General features: G+C 39.5%; 1 protein-coding gene across 12 annotated transcripts in view; it reads right to left on the minus strand.

The window, feature by feature from the left end:
- ENAH (ENAH actin regulator) overlaps nt 1-24,002 on the minus strand; it is a 144,107-nt gene that overhangs the window by 31,541 nt on the left and 88,564 nt on the right. For all 12 annotated transcript variants that reach the window (XM_041751616.1, XM_041751581.1, XM_041751623.1 and 9 more), the window contains exon 4: nt 6,375-6,459. In XM_041751616.1, the coding sequence (XP_041607550.1) occupies nt 6,375-6,459 (85 nt within the window). The remainder of the gene's footprint in view (nt 1-6,374; nt 6,460-24,002) is intronic.

The raw sequence follows: 24,002 nt of genomic DNA on the forward strand, positions 1-24,002 counted from the left end.
TTCTTGGCTTTTTCTCAGAATTTTTTTTTTAAAGATTTTATTTATTCATGACAGACACAGAGAGAGAGGGGGCAGAGACACAGGCAGAGGGAGAAGCAGGCTCCACGCAGGGTGCTCGATATGGGACTCGATCCCGGATCTCCAAGATCACACCCTTGGCTGAAGGCGGCGCTAAACCACTGGGCTACTGGGACTGCCCTTTCTCAGAAATGTTATTCAGGTCTCTACTCTCTAGGAGCCTATAATGTTCACTGTATAGGTGAGGGTCAGCTATAAAGTACATAATAGACAGTAAAATATAAAGTAAGAGAGGATGTGATTAAGTTGTAAGAGTTCAAAAAAGAAAGCCACTGGTACAACTGGAAGAGAGTCTACAGATGATGACAACACACTGTCAGAAAAGGAAAACCAGAGAGTGGTGCGTGGAGAGCGAGCCAGGAGAAAGACAAATGTGCAGGGTAGTCCTCAGACATTAGGCCAAATGATGCAGCTGGAAGTGAGCAGGACTGGCCCTTGGGACACTGAGGGCAAAGTGACATGGCAGGACTGTCTGGACTCTTATTCAATCTGACTCCACTCCAAGACTCTACTGGAATTCCAGAAAAATCTTGTCTATGAACAAACTCGTGACAAAGTAGAAAACTGAGGGGTCATCAGCAGACCAACTCTATCATCAAGTTTATGGAAGCAGGAATGGCAGAGAGGAGTTTAATTAAGTCTACACTTCTTTCCTCAGTTTCCATAGACAAATATATCCAAGTACCCATTCAACATCTTTACATGGATGTCCAACAAACATCTCACTCTTACAATCTCAAAGTTTACCTCTGGTACCTCCCAACAAAACCTGCTCTACTCATATATAGTCTTCCGTATCTCAGTGAAGGACAACTCCATCCTTCCCACTCACTGCATGTTAAAAGCCACGATCCGCCCCCCCATCTCTCGTACCCCGTATACAACCTCAGAAAGTGGGGTTTCTGCCTTCTTGCCACCTCCGTCAACTTGGTGGAAGCCACTGTTATATCCCACCTAGTTTTCGTTAATAGCCACCCCGGTTTTCCTGCTGGAATGTATTCACCTCTAGAAAGTGCCCACCTCTATCTGTGTTTCTCCACAGGCTAGTCTCAACAGAGCAGCCAGTCTGATGGTTAAAATGGTAAGCCAGGGCAGCCCCAGTTGCGCAGCGATTAGCGCCGCCTGCAGCCCAGGGCGTGATCCTGGAGACCCGGGATAGAGTCCCATGTCAGGCTCCCTGCGTGGTGCCTGCTTCTCCCTCTGCCTGTGCCTCTGCGTTTCTATGAATAAATAAATAAAAATCTTTTAAAAATAAAAATAAAAATAAAATAAATAAATAAAATGGTAAGCCAGCTGTCTTGGTCAGGGAGGAACCTGCCCAGTAGAGATCTTACCTCCATGATGCAAGAGGAAACCCAAGCCATGGACTGACACCATTCAATCTCGTATGTTTAGAAATAAATGGACCACTAAAGATGACCAGATAATTTGAGTAAAACCAGTATGACAATCAATTTAACTCTACAGGAGGGAGAAGACTCAGGCAAAGCAAGAAAAATAGAAAATAGGAGAGGCTTAAGATACAATTATGAATTTGAAACAGGCCGTTAAAAAGGGAATAATTATAAAATAGAAAAAGCTCTTGGAGATTAAGATTAGTCTTTCAACAGACGATCCACTACTGTGCTCAAACCTCATTAGGCAGCTGTGAGCCATGTGTGTGGCTCCTGAACATTTGCAATGTGGCCTGTCTGGATGGCAATGTGTGGTATTCATAAACACATTCCTAATTTTGAAGACTTGGTATGAAAAATAGGATATAAAATACTCTAACAATTGTTATACTTATTTAATGTTAAAACGATAATACTTTAGATAAACTGGCTTAAATAAAATATATTATTAAAATTAATTTCACTTGTTTTTTACTTTTGCTAATTTGGCCACTAGAAAAAATTTTTTTTTTTAAGATTTATTTGTTTATTTATTCAGAGAGAGCGAGAGAGAGGCAGAGACACAGACAGGGGGAGAAGCAGGCTCCATGCAGGAAGCCTGACGTGGGACTCGATCCCGGATCTCCAGGATCACACCCCGGGCTGCAGGCGGCGCTAAACCGCTGCGCCACCGGGGCTGCCGGAAAAATTTTAATTACATACATGATCCATATTACATTTCTACTAGATGGTACTGGTCTAGAATATATTGTTACAAATATCGCCAAGAGGGGTGTCTGGGTGGCTCAGTCGGTTAAGTGTCTACCTTTGGCTCAGATCATGATTTCAGGGTCCTGGTATCAAGTCCCACATTGGGCTCCCTCTTCAGTGGGGAGTCTGTTTTTCCCTCTCACTCCCCTGTTTTCTCTCTCTCAAATAAATAAAATCTAAAAACAAACAAACAAACCTCCAAGAATACAGAACTGAAAAAGAAGCAAAAAAATGAGACAAGGTAAGTATCATGAGGAAATAACCCAGAAAGGTCAGCACTGACTAACAGGAGAACTCAGAAAACAGAGAGAATAAATGTTTAAATGGTTTTAAGTCTTCAAATGGAAAAAAGGTCCGTTAAGTACTGAGCTAAAGAAAATAAACCCCACAAAACCCTAAAACTTTAGTTCATGACATAGTCCTAAAAATCCAGATTACTGTGGTTGACAAGTTTAAAGGGATTCCAGAAAAGGGGGCGGGGGACGGGGCAGAACACCTGTAAACATAAGGACAGAATTAAGGACAGATGTAAGAAGACTGCAAATGTATAAATTGTTAAATGAGAAAACCAGGGGATGGGATGGAAGCACAGGGACAGGGGTGTCACAGAACAAAGAAGGTGGAAACAGCTCAAGCGAAGACACAGGTTCAATCTGAAAGAGAAACCAGTGTCAGGGCTGAAACTAACAGCTGCTGGAAGCTGGCCAGGGAGGTGACAAGTTGTGCTTTCTAGGGGGTGGGTCCACGGCCCCCAGCTGTCACAAGACTCATCAAGAAATAGAAAAAGCAGCATATGATTTCATGCTATGGAAGAAGCTATCAGGACTATTAAATGCACAAATGGTTAAGAGTGATTAAACTCTGGGCATTAATAGGAAGGGAAGGCAGGTGACCCTCCCCATCTTCTGCCCTCCAGAACCTACCATGTGCTATAAAGGGAGTCTACCACGTGCAAATGACTTTAAGAAAAATTAATCTGACAGTAATAAAGTGGGAATAACTGAAAGGAAGTCTAGGTTAAAGATCAGTAAATCAACTACAAAACACTGGCAGTATGTAAGAGAACAAATACTGGAAGCTACTGGTAATGAGAATGTCAGAAGAGTAGAACAGGCTTTTAGAGACAGAAGTCACAAGGCACACTGGAACAGAGATCATGAATGAAGAGCATTACAGACCCTCTAAGCAGAAATTCTGGGAGAAATATTAAAGAGAAGAAGGCACGTACATTAAGAATGAAATCATAAGGGTTTAACACTGCAGTATTAGTAGGACACCCAAATGCATGAGCTCCAAAACAGGAATTCTCACTGAGGATCAACTGTTGGAACCAAGGGGGGGGGGGGCGGTCTGTGACCCTCTGAAATGACATGCAGATGTTGCATGTAAGTGCACATATATGTGCATGTAAGAAGGGCGGGAGGCTGGGGGAAAGATGGCACGAATCTGCTGCTGTCGCCAAATTCTCAGGAGGGTCTATGATACTACCCTATTTCGTGGGCAATATGGCACAGATCTCAGGTGTATGATCACAGCTGTCAATGTAGAAGCCACCAGGATAAGACAGTTAAGGGAAAGCTTCAATATGCAACCCAATCATCAGTCTGTCAAGGTATACCACATACAGAGGGAGAACGAGGACAGCTTGTGCGCATGTTCATGTAAGAAGCCAGAGGAGTTAGGGGTACAAGGGACAAAAGGGAGCAAGGAAGAGACTCTGCACTTTGAAAGGAAGAAAACAAAGAGGCAAAGTTGCACAAAGAGGAGATATTTGAAGTAGAAACAAGTCAATGCTGGAAGCAGCATTTCCAGATTTGAGGAGACACAAAACAGATTTCAGCAGATAAAAAAGGAAGTGGGTGAAGGAGAGAGAAGGGAAGGGACAGAGAAAAAAAATTAACACTGAAATAGAGAAAGTGGTACCCAAATGGAAGGTTTCCCTACAAGAAAAGGGGGCACCCAGCTGGCTCAGTTGGTGCAGTGTTCGACTCTTGATCTCAAGATTATAAGCTTGAGCCCCATGCTGAATGTAGAGATTACTTAAAAATAAAAAATGTTTTTTAAAATCTTTTTAAAAAATAAAGAAGACTGTGTAGCTAGGGACAGAAAATAAAAATTTACACAGAAAATTTACATTATTTACCAAAAAATTTTAAAAATTATTTACAGAAAATAAATTAAAAATTTTTCAGAACTTTAGATTTTACTCTTCAAAACGACTGAGTTCAAGTTTTGAACTAAATGAGCAGTATAGACAACATTCAATTTTCAAACTCTGAAGTATCTTCCTATATACAAACAGAAAAGCCAGGTGAGCACTGCAGGGCCAGCCCTTGGACGGGACAAAATCAGACTCAAGGTACAGCATTTTCACAGCAGTTAGTAAAAATTCACTCAATATTCATTTCCACTAAAACTGCAAGTTCCAAGTTCTGTTCTGAATGACCTCCATGCAGAGGATCACCCATCTGAGGTCCTCACCAAGCCAGCAGTACCCTCTGCTGGCTCCTATTTCTATCCTGCATTGTCCTCATCCAGCAACTGTCCCAGGAGCCACTTGTCATTCCATGATGCCAGAAATTATGTTACATTGGGTTCTTTCCTGGTCCTTCCTAGCTTTCCACAAAGGTTATTCCCAATCATTCTCTTTTAAAGATCTATCCATTCATTTGAGAAAGACAGAGAGTATGCAAACAGAGGGAGGGGTAGAAGGAGGGGGAAGCAGACCCCTCGAGTGTAGAGCTTGACCTGGAGCTTGATCTCACAATCCCTAAGATCACGCTCTGAGCCCAAACAGTGTGAGACACTCAACCAACTAAGCCACTCAGGCACCCCATGATCATTTTTTGTTAATTACTTTTCTGTGTGTGTGTGTGTGTGTGTGTGTCTATGTGTGTATGGAGGGGGAGGCAACAGTCTCATTACAATTTCTAACTCTTGGAATTGTTCTGTTTAAAACATTCAATATAGAACCAAATTCTATCTTTTAAACTTTCCTTATTTCTACAAAAATTTAATTGTATTTATATTTGTTATAGCTTCACTCAAAAGAGTTGGATAGATTTTCATCAAATTTGGAGCTATTTCCACAGCAACTTTACTAAACATAAAAGGCTGTGACAAAACCAAAATTAATTTCAGAAGGGCCTTCCCCAAGAGCCAAGCAGTTACACACCAAAGCAGCCAACACGGAACATGGTGAGAGATCCCTCTAGCTGATAGGGGAACATGACACACACATCAAAACAACACAGAGAATCTGAAGAGTGTTTCAAATGTGAGATCCAAATCAAAGGTCAGAAGAAGAGATGCTGGCATGCTATGGATGAAACTGGAAGAATCCATCTAAGTATGATGGTTATCAGCTGTCTAAAATAAAACAGGTGACCGACTAGTGAAAAAAAGCAACATCAACATCTCCAAAAAGTTTTCATATGTTTAAAATGGAACACCTAGGGGTGCCTGGGTGGCTTCAGTTGGTTAAATATCTGCCTTGAGCTCAAGTCATGATCCCAGGGTCCTGGGATGGAGCCACGCATGGGGCTCCCTGCTCAGTGGGGAGTCTGCTTCTCCCTCTGCCACTCCCCATGCTCATGCTCTCTCTCTCTGCCAAATAAATAAATAAATAAAATCTTATGAAATAAATAAATAAAATCGAACACCTGAGTTTAACTCAATTTTACTGAATGTATCTGAATTTTATAAAACTATTTTGTTACAAATTTGGTAGCTTATAGTTCGGAGACTCTGCTAATTGAGAAATTTTCTTACAAACTGTACTGTATTATTTCTTTATAAATTACATTGAAGCAACAAGATGTTATCATTGATCTTACTGAACCAGCAATTTAATCATAAATAGAATGAGTTTGTATTCCATTACTAAGCACTATGGTAATATCTCATTATCAATGACTTCTACTAATAGCCATGATTTCAACTTTCTAGTTAAATTAGTTATGTGAAAACCATAATGACCATAGATCAATTTATAATTGCTATAAAAATAAGACTCTCTGAAGTGAAAGTCACTTTGTATGCTGCCAAGTGACTTTTAAAAGGCTGACAAGATATAATCCACTTTCAATATTAGGATGCTTACAGGTTTTCTGCAGTAGAAAGAAAAACTGCAAATAACAACATAAAATTTACCTTCTTTGAATTTCCAATTCTTCTTGTGATGGGCCATTTTGAACTTGGGCAGGCAGTTGAGAATTTTGTCTAGGCAATGTTGGCCCTAAAAGGGAGGGAAAACATTATAGATGAACATTATCTTTATAGTTAGCTGGACGGAGGAGATAAAATCATGAGAAGAATAACATAAAACCATCACATATTTACAAATGTATCTTCTCTTTGTTTAGCAAAATAAAATATAAGCTTTACATAACACACAGCAAATGAAAGACTGCAACATAATGCTGTCATCATCTCCAGAAGGCTTACTTGAAACAAATGGAAAACATCAACAATAAAGGAAAAATAAACATTTATATATGAAGAGCTGGAGGAAAACAAGTGTTCAATGAGCATCTGAATAGGCACCTGAGCTGGACGTTTCTAAGACAATGAGACATTCTCTTTGGGGTACTTATTCATGAAGTGAAGAGGGAGAAGTTAAATGAAAAAAATCAGAATTCAAAAACTCACCTAAATAGAACACTGGAAATGAAAAACAGGAGAGAGAGAGCATGAGAACCTTATTACTAGGATGAAGAATGCTAATGCATTTATCAAATTTGCCCAATTTAAGCTGCCATTTTTATTTAATGGCTTGGCATTTCCAGCCCTGGTGAAAACAAACATTTGCTAAACTTCTATATATGATTAACCTACTTATCTGAATTTTAAATATAACAGAGGTAATCTTAATAACTTTTCATTAGGGGTAAAAAAAAAAAAAAGCAAACAAAAAATCAAACAAACAAACAAAAAAAAAAACACCCAAAAAAACAAAAACCCTACATTCAAACCAACATGGCTGTCACGAGAAACTAATGACCATCCATTCCCACATACCATGTGCAATGCAGACCCATTTTTGCCATCTTATAAAAAATGCCACTAAATATGGGACATTTGCAATATGCAATGCCTAGGATTAAAACAGAACAATCTTGAAATCTAACCCAGGAAACAAGAGAATCCAGTAAACAAGTAAATCTAGTGTGCCAGCAAATGTCAACAGATATTTTCAAAGTGATTTGTAGGCCACTAGTACCAGAAACAGGTAATAGAGAAACGCTTCTGTGTACTAAGGCAAATTCTTGGTAACTGTGCCGTACTAGGAAAGTAAACCCTGCAACTAGAAGGATAAGTTTCCTGGCAATGTGGTTCAGTACTGGGATATCCCAATTGTAGAGAAACAGATAATTTGATCTAAACTTACCTACTAAATTTTTTCCTCATTTCTTTACCCATCTCTAGATTAACCATGTAATTTGTCCTCTAAAAGACAAGTTACATGACAATTGTGGTGATGTATTTCATCAGGTTTCCTAACAGTCTGCTATTTTGAGAACCACATAAAGGAAATATTAAAATATATTAATCCCATGTCCTCAGCAACAACAAAATCAAAAAACTTTTTGAAGTTAAACACGCACTTAAATTTTTGCATAATAAAAAATAGAACTTGTGTAGTAAACAGCCTAGAATTCTTTCCTTCTTTTTGGAAGTGTACACACTGTACACACTGTACACTTTTTGGAAGTGTACACACTGATGTAAAAACAGACTATCATATTAATAAACCACACACTAATATCTAATACTCTTAGAAGGAAAAGATGTCTTATCTCTTCCAGCAGAAGGAGAGAAAAACAGAAGATTGGGGGTGGGGGATAAACTTGGGAAAATAGAAACTATTTGGGGGAAGTATTTTTTATATCCAAAGTTACATTTATCCAAAAATATTAAATGTGAACATTTAACCTAGGCAACTCATGAGACCATTCTGGTTTATTTTTTAAAATTATATTTGTTTATTTAAGTGAAAAGCTCATGCTCCTCGAATAATTAAACAGCTAGATGCCAGGGGGTCAGAGAGACTTGTCCAGCATCCATCTCCAAAAAAAAAAAAAAAGCTAACACACAGCTCACATCTAGCACAAGCATTTTGACCTCAATGGTGATCCTAACAGATGAAATTCACCAATACAAATCTACTGATGTAAATTTTAACTCAAATATATAAATTCAAGAAAAGGGTATCAAAATTTCAACTCAATCCTGTTTTATTAAGCAGATTTTTAAAAACTAACAAAAGTTCAATGTAACTTAAAAATAAAGCTTGAATGAGGAATAAGGGTCTTTTAAAAGCAATTTAAAGAAACTGTTTTGAATTTTTTTTAAGTTAAAAACAAACTTGTTTTAAAAGGAAGTTTTAAAAATGTAGGAAGTATTCTCTGGCTGGTATCATTAAACTATAAAAATAATTTACCACAGTTTATTCATGCAGCTAAAAAGAGGAAAGCTATAAGGAAGATCCTTTTAAAATGAGGGGAATTTTGATACAAGAAAAACTCTTCAGATTGTTTTCTATATGGTTCTTTCCATAGACATCCTCTCTGTGGAGGGCAGGAGAGGAGGGGCCTTCCCCTGGTGTCTTCTTACATCTGTATTTAAAATCTAGTTGTCCTGTTTGTTTCTTCTCCATCAGTACTATCAAGTCACCATAATGAGCACACTGAAACTCATTTGCATCTAACAATAATGCAAATACTGCAAGCACTGACTAGAAGAGTTCTGGGTCAGTCAAGACCTTTAGGGACACAATTTCCTATTTCCTTCTCATCCAGCACTCTGTAGTTGATCACACCAATGTGAGGCACTCGGCAGGAAGCAGCAACTGAGATTAGTCAAGGCTTCCAGCCACCACTGTTTTCTGGACTGTAACTCTTACTTATTTCACATCGGTCATATTCCTAAATGAGTATCTGTGTCCTCACAGAATGCAAAAAAAAAAAAAAAAAGGGCACTTTCCTATCTGGTGGGCAAACGACAGCACTGTTACGAGCATCATGTGGTGGCTGACAGGTCTCTTTTGGGAAGAAAGAGAAGAAATGTGAGCCTGCCTCCTCCTATAATGGTGTCATGAAGTACAGGAACTGATTTTGAGGGTTATTTCCCTGTTATATTACCATAGCCAGAGACAAGGACTGATATTAATATGTCCTGGCTAGAATTCATATAGCAGAGATGTGACTTAGTTTCTGATCGAGAAAATGTGCTCACGCCACTGATAAGTTCTCTATAAATGATGGAAATCAGAACAGAGTGTCTCTCAGATCCAGGAATGAATGGCATTTCGGTCTTGAATTAATACTGAATTTTGGCTAAAGCACATTGCACCTGCTGTCACATTTTAATTTTCACAAATCTGGTTTCACACTTAGCCACAGACTGCTTAAAAACACAGGACTAAAAGACCAATAGGTGTTATTATACACAATACAATCAAGTGTAAACTTAGCAATGTGGTAATTATATTGTTATACACCGTTAAATCAATTAAAGGTAATAATGGGGAAAATCTTCTTTTTAACACATTATTTTACAACTTAAAAAATTCACTTTTATTAAGGGCAAATCAATCCTCCCTGCAATTGGGTAAAGTGTATTATTCTGCATGTGGAACTCAAGATAGTAAGGAGCAAAGTACAGAACATCAAGTAGGTTTTCAGAATGAACTAAAAAAAACTCCTAATAACACCAATACGAGTAATAGCTCATGGCTAGTTCAAAAGGTGGCCTAAAAGAGCCCCGGGGAGGAGGCCGATAAGCACAGCTAAGAGTCACTGATTAAACCCTGGGGAGGAGGGAGTTACAAAGATCTACACCACAGGCTCACTGCTGTAACTATGTCACCTGGAACAATCTGAAAATGGAACTTTAGGTGATTAAGAAATACATCAGAGATTTCCTTTTTGAAAATTTATCACACATGCTTCTTTGCCTAAACCAGCTGTACATAAATTTTTAAATAATTCTAAATAGAATTATGTAAAGAAACAATATCAGAAATACTGAAGAATCGCATCAAAAGTGGAGTCACATGGATATAGTACATATACACAGCTGAACTGTTTATATAAAATTTTAGCAGTATTATCACCTTATAATTTTATTTCTCATAGAGTAATTGGGCCATTCAAGATATACAGGAGAAAAAAATGTTCAAATAATTACAAGTCACTTTCTGAACTTGGTTTTTCAAAACAGAAAATTTCAGAATCAAATGAGGATAAAAACAATTCAGAGGAAGGTGTGTGTGCGCCCGTGTGTGTGTGTGTGCATACCACACAGCTCTATCCTTGTGTTAAGGACACAAGCATGTACCTGTCTTGAACTGTGACTCGGGCAGCTAAGGGACACATCCAGCTCATGCGTGTGAACAACACCTATATGTGCACACGTGTACCCAGGAGTGGAAGAGCCCTCTGGAAGCCCAAGCTCATTCCTCACCTACAGGAGAAAGAAGGCTGTCCCTCAGAAGCCTATCCAGTGAAGCAGCAATGGCCTCCACCTGCCTCACAACATGCATGCCCACAACTTAGCTCACGATGAGCAAAAGCTCCCGTAAGATAAGACACATTCACATTCCTCAAAACATACTAAGGTGGATGTAGTATGTGGATGCGTGTGGAGCCACATACTAAGGTGAATGGAATTTTGTCCCCATTAAATTATAAATTAAAAGACTGCTTCAAACAAAATAGCTGAAAACAAAAACGAACAAACAAAACCCCCTCTCATTCGTGTTAGAAGAACTGAAGAAGGGTTAGTCTTAAGACCCTCATTCTAACTACATTCTCACTAAGAAGCCAACTCAAAAGCTGACCGAATCACCTACACGAACCACAACAGATATCACAACATAAAACGGTAGCTTGCTGTCGATCCCAAATACCACAAACCAGACTATGGCCTACGGAAACAAAAGTTATGGAAATGTGCAAGTAGTATGTAGCACAGCTTGAAAAAGTAATGGAAACATAATGTTGCTTACCACAGAAAATACATCGCAAATTAGTGCTGTCCTGGGTAGCAGCAACCTTGCTCTGGGCTGCAACAGACACCTTGGTGTTAGAAGCTTCAAAGGACAACGGGGCCATCTGAAGAACTTCACACAAACTAAAAGGTGCTTTGAAAGGTTCAAAATGTTTTTATACATACGTCCTATCTAGATCCTCATTCTGGAAGCTCTGTAATTTAATAGAAACGTATCTTCTTTAATATAAACTTTAAAGAGAGTTTTTATGTGTCATCTTATTTGTGGAAAAACCCTATAAGAAGCCACAGACCAAATGATGCACTTATAGTCTCTTTTCCGAGTTAGAGAGTGCAATCTATTTACATTTCACAATCATATTTTTAAAAAGCAAATGAAACTGCGGTAAGAGGGCCAGGATCCATGGCTGAGTTTCACAGTATCTACCCTCTTTTAGTACTGCTCATTAAGAAGACTTAGCAGCTGAAAAAAATTCAGGGGAAACACTTAAGATTAACTTTACATCAGAATTCACTTCTACTAGCTGAAAGAGACAAAGCCGGTTTTTAAACAGCCGGTAGCAATTAAAGTGTTTTATAGTCATTGATGTAATAAATAAGAGCATCTTCATTGGCTTTGTACTCTGAAAAAACATCAAAACTATTCATTGTTTTACCAAGGCCACATTTTATCGTTCTCTTTTCCCTCAACATGTATATATACAAAATGAAATATCTTATTAAAAACATGTGGCCACATCAAATAGGCATTTCTACATTAAAATTTACTTTAAGTAAATTTAAGAAAAAAAAAAACTCAGTGAGAAAAAGGTGCTAATTTATGAAAAGTGGAAAGGCTTATATAAAATCAAGGTGACATTCAAAACTGGGATAAAAAAACAAATTTAAAAATTTTCTTAGTATTAGTGACATTCAAAACTTTACATTAATAATTTTCTATAAAATTCCAAAGAAATTCTTTTCACTGTGGGAAAGATTTTTTTCCATTGGTAACCAAAAAACAATGAACAGATTAAAATATATTGATTCAAGAAAGACTGCATAAAGGCAAACAAGACAGTATCTTAGATTTCCCCTAAACTGAGTTCTTTAAGTAATACAATTTATGCTAACTAAAAAAGTTTGCACAGATTGAGAACCAAACCAATTTAAAGACTGTATATCTGAAAATGGTAATAAACCTTAATCAGAATTTTTTATCATTTTTAGAAATTAGATTAAATATCATCCAATTAAATTTATATCTTGCTTTAAAAATATTACATACAGCAGATATTTTCAAACACAAACAAAATAAGATTGATAAATGTCACCTTTGCTAAGTACTCCCAACAACCCAGTCTATTATTATTAAAGCCGCATGCACAACACTTACTGTAATGACAGGAGACCACAGGCATACATATAAAATGTCTACCAAGTCAATCATATCATTTCAAAGAAGATAAACAATTTAGCAAAATTTTAGTAGTTATATTTTAAGTTTAAGAGAATCTGTCTTACCGATATCTATAAATGACTACTTCTGTAAAAAGCTTTTATTAATAAACATGCCTGGTCTTCAGGTTTTACCCCTTCTGTTCCTTTAATTCATGTTTAAAGGAAAAAGAGAGTAAGGAAAATATAAAAACTTACAAGAAAGCCCTGAGAAGTGATCCCGTCTCGGACAGCAAAGCACCTGCCAGGCTGCATTACCAATCATTCTGGCACAGTCAGCCGATGGCTGTCAGAATGCAGGGGAACCATTCGGACTGTATGAGACCCAACATTTTCCACCAAAACTCCCATTTTTTTCACAGTTTACACTACGAGGCACTACTCTTGCACTCAGTATCTTCAGGCATCTTCTTTCTACAGACTTCTACTCCTTGCCACCACATTAAATACTGATCTCAGTTCGATCACAGTCAGCATTTCCTAAAGATGTGAGATTATTCATTCTGTAGTGTGCACAAGCTTGGGGTGCCGAACGCTGATACCACTCACTCTCTTGGCTGGAGGGGAGGGGGTGAAGAGGGTGAAGGAAAAAGGGGAGGGGGGCAGGGGAAAGAGAAAGGGAAGAGGAGGGGAGGAGGAAGGATGGAGTAGGGGAGGATGGGGGGAGAGAAGGAGGGCAGTTACTGCCCAGACTGGGCAGAAGCAGTAATAGGATGCCTGCAGCACCCTTACTCTCAGGGTTATAGTCCCAGCATTCCATACCTCTCACCTGTCCCCCCAAGAGCCCAGAGGAATAATATGGCTTGGCGCTGAGAGATGATGAATGCGCCCTCAAGGAAAGCAGGTACTGAGGACGTTAAGATGCACCAAAAAAGCAAAATTCAACATCTACATGGGACTTTTGGAGAAGAAAACAACCTGGTCTATCAGCCACTCTGACCACAGACAGCCCTGTGGCAGCAGTTCATGCTTTTCTAATATAGTCTATAAGTGGTGATCCTCGGGCTCTGCCTACCAGTCCTCTCTCCCCTTGGGTGTTTGGTCTGAGCAGTGAGATAGAAAAGGCCTGGGTGAGAGAGTAGTCACAACCATGACAGGCTGTTTGCATCTGATCAGCATAAATGCACATTACGGCTAGATAAAATCATTACAGCAGACCCTTAACTTCAGTTCCGAGGCAACTTGTAATGGGCTATCAACCATCTCAGCATTTTTTCTGAGGACTCGATGACATAATGTTTGCCTAAAGCTGGTTTTCCTTCGATTTACTCTCTGGAAAGCGATCTGTTGAATAGGCACATCACCAGCTTCCAAAGAGGCAGTGTTCCCACTTTTGACCATCAATATGGCCCCCAGGTATTACCCTCGTGATTGCAAAGATCAACTACATACGTTTTGAAAGGGAATAAAAGCAAGTATGTGTGTGTCTGTTCTAAGATGTCTAGAACAGAATGCAGGAAGACACTGCAGTGGTGTGGCTGCCTGCAATAAAATAAACAAAAATAGGTACTGCAGGAACACAAACTGGTGCCGCCACTATGGAAAAGATACGGAGGTTCCTCAAAAATTAAAAATATAACCACCCTAGGATCCAGCAATCCCACTTCTGGGCATATATACAAAGGAAATGAAAACAAGATACCCAAGAAATACCAGCACCCCTATGTTTGTTGCATTATCCACAATAGTTAAGATACTGAAACAACCTAACCTCCTGTCCATCAGCAGATGAACAGATAAAAGAAGATGCAGTGTGTGACTATGTGTGTGTGATAGATAATTCCATTCCAGAATATTATAGAATATATACAACGGAATATTACTCAGCTTTAAGAAGGAAATCCTGTCATTTGCAAGAACATGGATGGACCCTGCAGGCATCATGCTAAGTGGAACGAGCCAAACAGAGATAGACAAAGACTGCATAGCTTCACTTGTATGTGAACTTTAAAAAAAAAAACACCAAGCTCATAGAAAAGTGGTTGCCAGGGAGTGTGGGTGGGGTAAATAGGCTGGTAAGAAGGTACAAACTTTCAGTTATATAATGAGTAAGGACTGAGGATCTAATGTAAACTTGGTGACTCTAGTTGATAGCACTGTACCTCATGCTATCATGAATTGAAGTTTGCTGTAACTCACCAAAATTAATCTCTCTCTCGCTCTCGCACTGTGTCACACTCACACACACACACACACACACAGAGGTAAGGTGACAAATGTGTTAATTAACTAGATAGGAGGGGTCTTTTCACAAAACAAGCTATACTAGATCATCATGGCATACATTTTTATTCTTAGATTATACTTTAATAAGACTGAAAATATATATATACATATATATCTAGTCTCATACTGCAGGGCTTCATGCCAGCAGACATGAGAATTACAACAAAGAGCAAACTGTGTTCAGAGTGATGGCATTTCTTAAGTGGCATTTTAATACTTCTCCAAAAAAATTTCATTGTTTTAAAATATGTGCAGTTTTTAATAAAGAAAATCTTTAAAGATCTCAGGAAATTGAGCATCATGCATCTATAGCCATATGAAAGGCGGCCAACATATAAACCTCTCCCATGTCGTTGTGCCAATTCTTAGGCAGACTGTATATGTGATCCCTCTTTCATTTCTTTGATCATTCCTCAATTTAAGGCCTCAGATACATTTTATTCCCTTCTTAGCAAATGTTAGATGGCTGCTAACAGCTGACAAACTGCAGATAACCCATTAGAGGTTTGAACAGCAATAGTCCCAACATGCCCCCTAGCCCACACCTATTTTGTAGACTTTTTATTTTCAGCTGTGGAATCAATGACTCTGAAGCCAGCTAAAGAAACCTTTAGAGTCAACCAGAAGAAAGAAGGCCTGTAATGTACCAATCCTGCCACATCCTAACAACCATACCATGTTCCCTTCTGTGCAGAACAGAGCTGTCCAACAACCACCTTACAAGCACCCCCTGCCCTCTGCCACCACAGGCATTGTGAGGCACAGGTGCAGTCAGGCAGGGGTTCAACAGGTCAGCGCACTGTTGGATTGCTAGCTGAGTCTCTAACCAGCACTGGGATCCACTCAGTGACACAAACCAGAAACCCAGAGCCCTCCTCACCCCTTCTCTTTTGTTATGACTAGTTAATCTACTGCCAAGTCCCTTCCTGCAACCTTGAAATCTCACTCTCCAAATGGCCTCCATTGCCACACGTCATGCTCCATGACCTCTTGTCCAGACTGTGGTTTTCAAAGGGGGTGCGTTTATCCCAGACCACTAAACAAACACTGGGCTGGGAAAGAAAACGGCAGCGCTTCTATTTCTGTTCATTTTTCTCTCATCTTTATTCTTTTTCTATATTTCTCACTGTTCTCAAGATAAATCTCAAACTCTAGGGCCTTCTCTCCATGCTATGACACTGCTTCCCATCCGGTTCATGCTGTCTCCCTATACTCTAGGCATGCCGGTCTTTCCATCTTTCAAACATGCTCTCAGGGTTCCTCAGTCTGAAGGGCCGCCTTACAGGTGCCCATGCCTTCTGCCCACAGCAGTCATCTCTGGGTCAGCAAGAGTATTTCCTTCTGAGCCAACTACAACTTGCTAGTAGTACAAAACTCAACTGGAGTGCAGACAATGAAGACAAGTAGTCCCCCTCCTTCACTAGGAGTTCTTTCTCCTACTTCAAGTTTTTATCATGTTTTTTCCTGTTAGTCACTCAAAAAACTTAAAAGAATGTAATAAGCATAAAGATAAAATTAGGTAATTATCAAATTTTTAAAAAAATACGAAGATCTGTCTAAAGACTTTGGAGCAAAGTTTTAATACAATATTACAATTTAGGCAAAGTGGTCCACTTGGACCTTGGACCAAACCTCCACTTGGACCAAAGTGAGATAGAAGAAATGCACCTGCAACAGCCTTCAAAACTGGAGTCTGGCGGCCGGCTGGGGGTGACAAAGGTGTCCAGCTCAGTGGGCGAGACTCATGGTAGGCGCACATTCAGTGACATGAGGATATCTCAGATCCTATGTAAGGCAACTCAGACAACCTCACTGCTGTATCCACACGGAAAGAGCTGAAATGAAACCCCTGTAACCAAGAAAAGTGTTTGCACTCTAACCGTACAACACACCAACTTTCAAAGACCATGTCTCCTTTCCTACTTTTACAAGACAGAGAATTAAAAGAATCAAAAAAAGCATAAAGTTTCTAAGCTAAATGCTCTTGGACATGGAAAAAAAATGAAGCTGGGCAACTGTGGGCAGATAAACTGAGCCTGGAGGCAAACAAATCTGAGATTTCACAAATCCGTTAAGCACTTCCCTCTATTTACATTCAGCTCAGCACACAGTTCCACTACAGTTCACCACAGTTTAATATGTGGAGTTTCTCTAAACTAAAGAATCTGCAGAAGGCCTTCTGCTTTGCTTTTAAGCTTATTTTTTAAAATGCAAGGATTCAGTCCTTACTTTCATTGTACACCAGTCATGCAACTTTAAAATAAGAAAGCTAGCTGTAAAAAAAAAAAAAAAAAAAAGAAAAAGCTAGCTGTTGAAATCAGTCCACAGAGCATGCCTGGACACAGGACACATTTTTTATTATGGTTTACTTTTCAAACTGCCATGCATGACACATGCTACAAGATGCCTCAATTGTGAAAGCATCACAGTAAATAAAAGCCGGTTACAAAAAAAAAAAAAAAAGGCCAGTTATAAAAGACCACATATCATATGATTCCATGAACATGCAAAGTCCAAAACAGGCAAATCTACAGAGAGTAGATCAGGGGTTGCTAGGAGCAGGGAAGGGTGGTGGTGACAGCGTAAGGGTCTGAGGCTTCTTTCTGGTATGAATGATAAAAACTCTCAAAGGTTGCCTGTGCTGATGGCTGCTCAGCCCAGTGAAAGCACAACGAACCACTGAATAGTATGCTTCACACAGGTAAACTGCACAGTATGTGAAGTAAAGCTCAATAAAGCTATGAAGAAAAAAAATAGTGCTGGGTTTTTGTGTTCTTCATCTCAAAACCGTCTTTAAGACAAACTTGAAAAATATTTCAATGCCTATCACCTTTCCCTTATGGAAAATATAAAAGGTGATTATCTCTGGGTGGTAGGATTTTAGGTTTTCTTTTTTCTTTACTTTCTTCTTTATGCTTTCCTTTACTGCTTAAAATTCTTTTTTTTTTTAATTCTTATAATGAGCACACGACTTTTTAATCAGAAGAAAGAATTCCTTATTTTCCCTTGAAAAACAAAATGTTATGCTGGAAGTTACAAGAGAACTCTTGCTGGGTGAGGTCCCTCCAGGCTCTGGCCTCGGACCTATGAAATGGATACAAACAATGAAGAAAGTGACTCGAGTTAATAATACTAGGGTGACGAGGGTCTGGAAAAGCTTGTGAACCAGGACCTAGATGCCCTTTCCAAACTTGAGAGCTAGTGTGGGAAGGCCTGTGGCAGTTCCTCTGCCAGCAGGTTCTTTTTCAGCAGAAATCAACAGTTCCTGATTTCAGCAGGAATCAACCCCCCCCTTCTTAGGTGGGGACTCTGAATACCTGTGCACTTGGAATGGTTTTTACCCTAGGACAGAAGTTTCCCTCTCCACAGGGTCCAGTGCCTAGCTCTCACCTTTTCTGCACAGGAATTCCAGATACTCCAGCATGGAAACCAAGAAGCAACTTCTACCAAAAACCACACAGGGCAACTAATACAACAAAGGCGTCCAAATTTATTTTGAGAATCTAAAATATGTAAAGTTGTATTAAGAGAATAGTTTGGTTAAATACATGAAGCAAAAAAAAACCAAAACAAAACAAAAAATAAAATAAAATAAATACATAAAGCACAAAATAAGCTGGGCTTGATCACATGATCCAGGGTTTCCACCTAGGCTGCTGATGTGCGGGGTTGGGGGGGGGGGGGTGCTGTCATTGACCATGAACTCACTCTGTTGACTGAACACCAGGAGCTTCAGTCTCTGAAATTTAATTATATCCACAACAATATGTACCTTTATGTCCCTACTTTTTTTTATTTTAAAGATTTTATTATTTTTTAAAAGATTTTTATTTGACAAAGAGCACGTGCGCAGGCACAAACAGAAGGAGCAGCAGAGGGAGAGGGAGAAGCAGGCTCCTCACTGAGCAGGGAGCCCATACACAGGGCTCTATCCCAGGACCCTGAGATCATGACCTGAGCCAATGGCAGAAGCTTCACCAACTGAGCCTTGCAGGCGCCCCATGTCCCTACTCTTTAAATACAATGTCTCATGATTAGTGATTAGTAGGCTATATATAAACTCTGCTGCCAATTCAAACTTGATGGTTGTGACGGTGATGAAGCATTGTGTATTTATTCAGACAAAGAATAAGGAAACAAAGTTAGTGTCACAGGTTCCCATTCTTAATACTCAGTAAATGTTACTCAATAAAGTACTTCTTTTTCAGGAAAACTGTACACTAAATACTTATCATCTTTTAAATTATATTTTTAGGGATCCCTGGGTGGCGCAGTGGTTTGGTGCCTGCCTTTGGCCCGGGGCACGATCCTGAAGACCCGGGATCGAATCCCATGTCGGGCTCCCAGTGCATGGAGCCTGCTTCTCTCTCTGCCTGTGTCTCTGCCCCTCTCTCTCTCTCTGTGTGTGTGACTATCATAAATAAATAAAAATTTTTTTAAAAAGGAATACTTAAATTATATTTTTAGCATTTTAATCTTTAGGTTTATATTATTCTACTTTCTTCATTAGACATTTTTCATGTTAAATCTGAATCTTTTAACTACTCATCCCCTATAAGTAAGATATAAAAGCAGCAGCAACAGCAACTAATTGTTATTTAAAAACAAAATGAGGGGGGACCTCAGTAACAGCAAGAACCCAGAAGGAAACATGATAAAATCCAGCACCACCCACTAGAGCCTCAGGTCTTTCCAACATACTATGTGATTGCTAAGTTCTTACTTTATATTATCTACTCAGAGTTAGGGGTCTGCCTCACTGGACTTGAAGATACTCAGAGGTCACGTCTGTACCATATTCATCATCCTATTACAAGCAACCAGCATTTCCAGCTTGGCACGGAGTAATTATTACATTTGTTTAACTAAAGTGGTTTTGGGGAGGCTTAGTAGTTGAGTGTTTGCCTTTGGCTCAGATCATGATCCTGGGGTCCTGGGATCGAGTCCCACATAGGGCTCCCCACAGTGAGCCTGCTTCTCCCTCTGCCCACGTCTCTGCCCCTCTTCCTGTGTCTCTCATGGATAAATAAAATCTTCAAAAAAAAATTTTTTTTAATTTAGAAAAATAAAGGGTTTTTTTTTTTCAGAATTGATGCAATTAAACAGAACTTACTGAAGGCATACAGTGTGCTAGCAGTCATCTAAGTACCTTTACATATATCAATCCATCTAAATGAACATAAATATGAGAATGAATCTGTACATAATTTTACTAAAAAGGAGAGGTATACAAGACCAAAAATATTTCAACAAAAGTCAGGGAAATAAAATTGCTTTTAAATTAAAAAAACTAACCTTTATTTGGACAGAGAAGTGGGGGGGGGGGGTCCTGTAAAGCCTAATTCAGTATAATATAAAGAAGAACTCAGAAATTTTTAATGCACTGCAAGATTGGGATCCCACAAGCTCCCAGGAAAGAATTAATTCTTTAAAAAGCAAGAAAGCAGCCTCATCCACAGCTACTTCCCAGAGAGAAGAAATTCAGGTGAAGCCAAGTTCTGGCCCAGTTCTTACAAACCAAGAGCCCTTAGAAGGCAGGCATGACTTCAGAAACCAGGGGTGTCTTCAGAAGGCAACCCGGCTGTGTATCCTTTTAACAAGCTCAGCCTGAACTTGTCATAAGCAAGTGTACACTTGACAAGCCACATGCAGGGACCCGGGACAGTCACTATGGTGGTCACAGGAAGATGAAGTGCACAAGAAAACACAGATGGAAGTCCTAACAAGTTGCTCTAGATCACACTTTACCAAGTAAGAGAAGTACAAACTGCACTAACAGACAAGGCAGAAGCATCAGAGTCCTGAACACCTAGCGCTTGCGTGGAATGCGATCCTTGAAAATAAAACCACACTATCCCAACTGAAGCAGAGTGTTTATTTAAAAGTGAAGAGATGTAATTCAAGCTAATTTCCCCAAAGAATAGTATGTGCCCCTTTGGAATAGTAAAACAGTCATGGCTTCGTAAGGACAGAGTTTTAGACACTCCAAATCCATTCACGGAAAAAATACCATCAGTTACTCTTAAGGCATTAAATATACTTAAGAGCTGTTTATAGATCACATCTTAGTCCAAATTAGGAGGACTGTAGGTTACATTTTTTAAAAATGTATGTATGTGTCTTTTGGCCTTCAGCAGACAAGACACTTTAAATAACTTGATCTGTATGCCAAGAGAACCTGCTAGGAAAGACAAGCATTGTCACTAACTTTGGTTCTGTCAAATTTATTTATACAATCCAGAAATCAAGAGTTTAAAGTGTTCTGAGAAAACATTAAGTCCCACCCACAGTGGTGAAAGAAGAAACAGAAAGCCAAGGACCTGGATGCCGGGAGTGTGTTTACTTGATACAGAATCAAAAGGGGCTGCCTCTAGAGAACCAAGAGCCACGTTAAGGACTCTGCACTTTGTTCTAAAAACAGCAGAAAGCTCCCAGAAGGCTACGTGGTGCCCACAACAGCAGGAGTGCAAAATCAACAGAAGGTCTGTCCTAAGTAGTACCTAGAGAAGAGATGAAACTCACTTCCTAGGAATTAATGTTATTTATCCAGTCAATATCCTCAAATTGGGTATGTATAATTCTGAGGCCTACATATATGAAGACTAGTGACTCTAAATCTGAGTAAGAAAAAGTAACTCTTTGTGTTTAGTACAGCATTACCACAGTAAAGATCAGGATGTTATCTGCAAAGGAAACTCCTTACTATAAATGTATCTCTTCCTACATGAACAACACTGTCATAACCAAATGCCCCTGAAAATTTCCAGAAAACAGTAGCCATTTGTTTTCTGGTGTGCATTTTCTCAGAAATTGCAAAAGCCTACAGAAATAGCAGGTCTATCTTACAAGGACTATTTCCAGTGTCTGCCCATGATCAGCACACTGTTTGCTTACTACACCTCACAACTGCCACTCTGTACCACTCGTGAGGTTCACGCTGCCCTGCAGACATTTCTGACCATGTCGGTCTACTCTATCCAGTCAGTAGGCCCTCCAGGTCCACGATTCTGAATTACTTGCTTCTGTTTCTTTCATAGAGTGTAACACGGCACCTTAGTAAGATTATAAATAATTCAGTACCCTTTTCTTCTTTTAGATTACGAGACCACCTACCTCTTAGGAATTTTCTATGGATTAAGGAAACAATATCCTTTATATATATGATACTGATATTTCAAGGATACCACTGTTTAATACCATCTTCAAAAGATTGATTAGAATTTTTCTGTCTTGGGATGCTTGGGTGGCTCAGCGATTGAGCGTCTGCCTTCGGCTTGGCTCAGGGCATGATCCCATGGTCCCGGGATCGAGTCCCACATCGGGCTCCCTGAGTGGAGCCTGCTTCTCCCTCTGCCTGTGTCTCTGCCTCTCTCTCTCTGTCTCTCATGGATAAATAAATAAAATCTTTAAAAAAAAAAAAAAGAATTTTTCTGTCTTGTCTAGAACATAAAAATAGAAGTGCCCAATGTTCACTGGGAGGCACCACTGTACATGTGCTCTTTGCTGGATACAAACACACACAAGCCCACAAAACACCACATTTACAGACCAATAAAAGCATCTCCACAATTCAGCTGTAAGAACGCCTGGGCAGACGTGGCTGCCACTGTGATGTTGTGATTGGTCTCACCAAAGAAGTAGTTCCAGCAATCTGGTTCTCATCATCAATGAAGAACAAGATAGATTCCACTCTATTAGAGCTTCTCCCTACTCCCTACATCCTTAATTAAAGATGGAAAGGTCCTACAAAACAGGTATCAGGGGGATCCCTGGGTGGCTCAGTGGTTTAGCACCTGCCTTCGGCCCAGGGCGTGATCCTGGAGTCCCGGGATCAAGTCCCACATCAGGCTCCCTGCATGGAGCCTGCTTCTCCCTCTGCCTGTGTCTCTGCCTCTCTCTCTCTCTCTCTCTCTCTCTCTCTCTGTGTGTGTGTGTGTCTCTCATGCATAAATAAATAAAATCTTAAAAAGAAAAAAAAAAAAAACAGGTATCAGAATGTGACACCCAGCAAATGCTCCTCCCACTTATGGGCAAAAAAAGTGATTAAAATTCAGGAATACAAGTAAAGTAACTGTATATAAATTACTATTCTCATGCAGTAAAACATGCAAATAAGGATGGCATCCTCAGATCACTGCAGCACCATTAATTAAATTTTAAGCTAACTTTAAAATAAGCTGATAAATGTCATCCTCAGCTAGACCTGCATTAGACAATACCTTACAAGATGCCCAACTGCCAGAGAAGCAGAGAAACAAGAATGAGAGGCAGGAAGAATATACTGTCTGTCTGACAACAAACTTCAGGCTCAGGTCACCTTCTCTAAGACCATAACATGTAGATTAATCACAAAAATTTTATCTGTCTCTTTTGCTCATTCAGTCACACCGATCTTGGAGCAGGACAAGATTTCCTAAGGCCGCCCCCTAAGACTAAAGCCATGCCCATGAACAATGCAGTATAAGACCTGAGTTATAGCCACACTGAAAAGAAGCTTTCCTCAAACAGCTAGTGATCTGGAACTTAAAAGTCTAGAAGCAACTATTTTAAAGTTCATTTATTATAAATCATAATTCCCATATTGTATGAATGTATAACTCATCTATTAGAACATAATTGTGAAAATCCCAAGAGAAGTCACAACTGTACCAATGAGAAACCAAAAGAATGCGAACTTCTAAGAGGCAGAGCTAAAACAGCAACAGTGGTCACCAGTGTTGGATACAAGATGGTTTCAAATCTCATCACTGGGAAATTTTTATCCATGCAGCATGAAATAAGGCCACCAGACCTCCACGCTCCCTGTCACTGACAGGATGAGCAGGACAGGAATGATGTCTGTACTCTGTCTACTCCTCCACCATGCCTAGCCCCCAGGAAGTCCTCTTGCTGGGAAGGAGAGAAGAACACTGGAAGAAAGGCTTCTCTGTTAGAAGCAAAGCTGGGCTTATCTTAGAGAAACAGAATCTTACACTAAGGAGATAGAAAATACGGAATCATCAATTCTCATCTGGAGACAATCTTATCCAGTAGACAAGAGTTCTTTGCTAGGCTGCCTGGAAAGGATAAAAGCCACTGGAATTCTCTTCTCAGTCAACAGTCTCC

The sequence above is a fragment of the Vulpes lagopus genome, chromosome 1, assembly GCF_018345385.1.
Source record: "Vulpes lagopus strain Blue_001 chromosome 1, ASM1834538v1, whole genome shotgun sequence".
NCBI lineage: Eukaryota > Metazoa > Chordata > Mammalia > Carnivora > Canidae > Vulpes > Vulpes lagopus.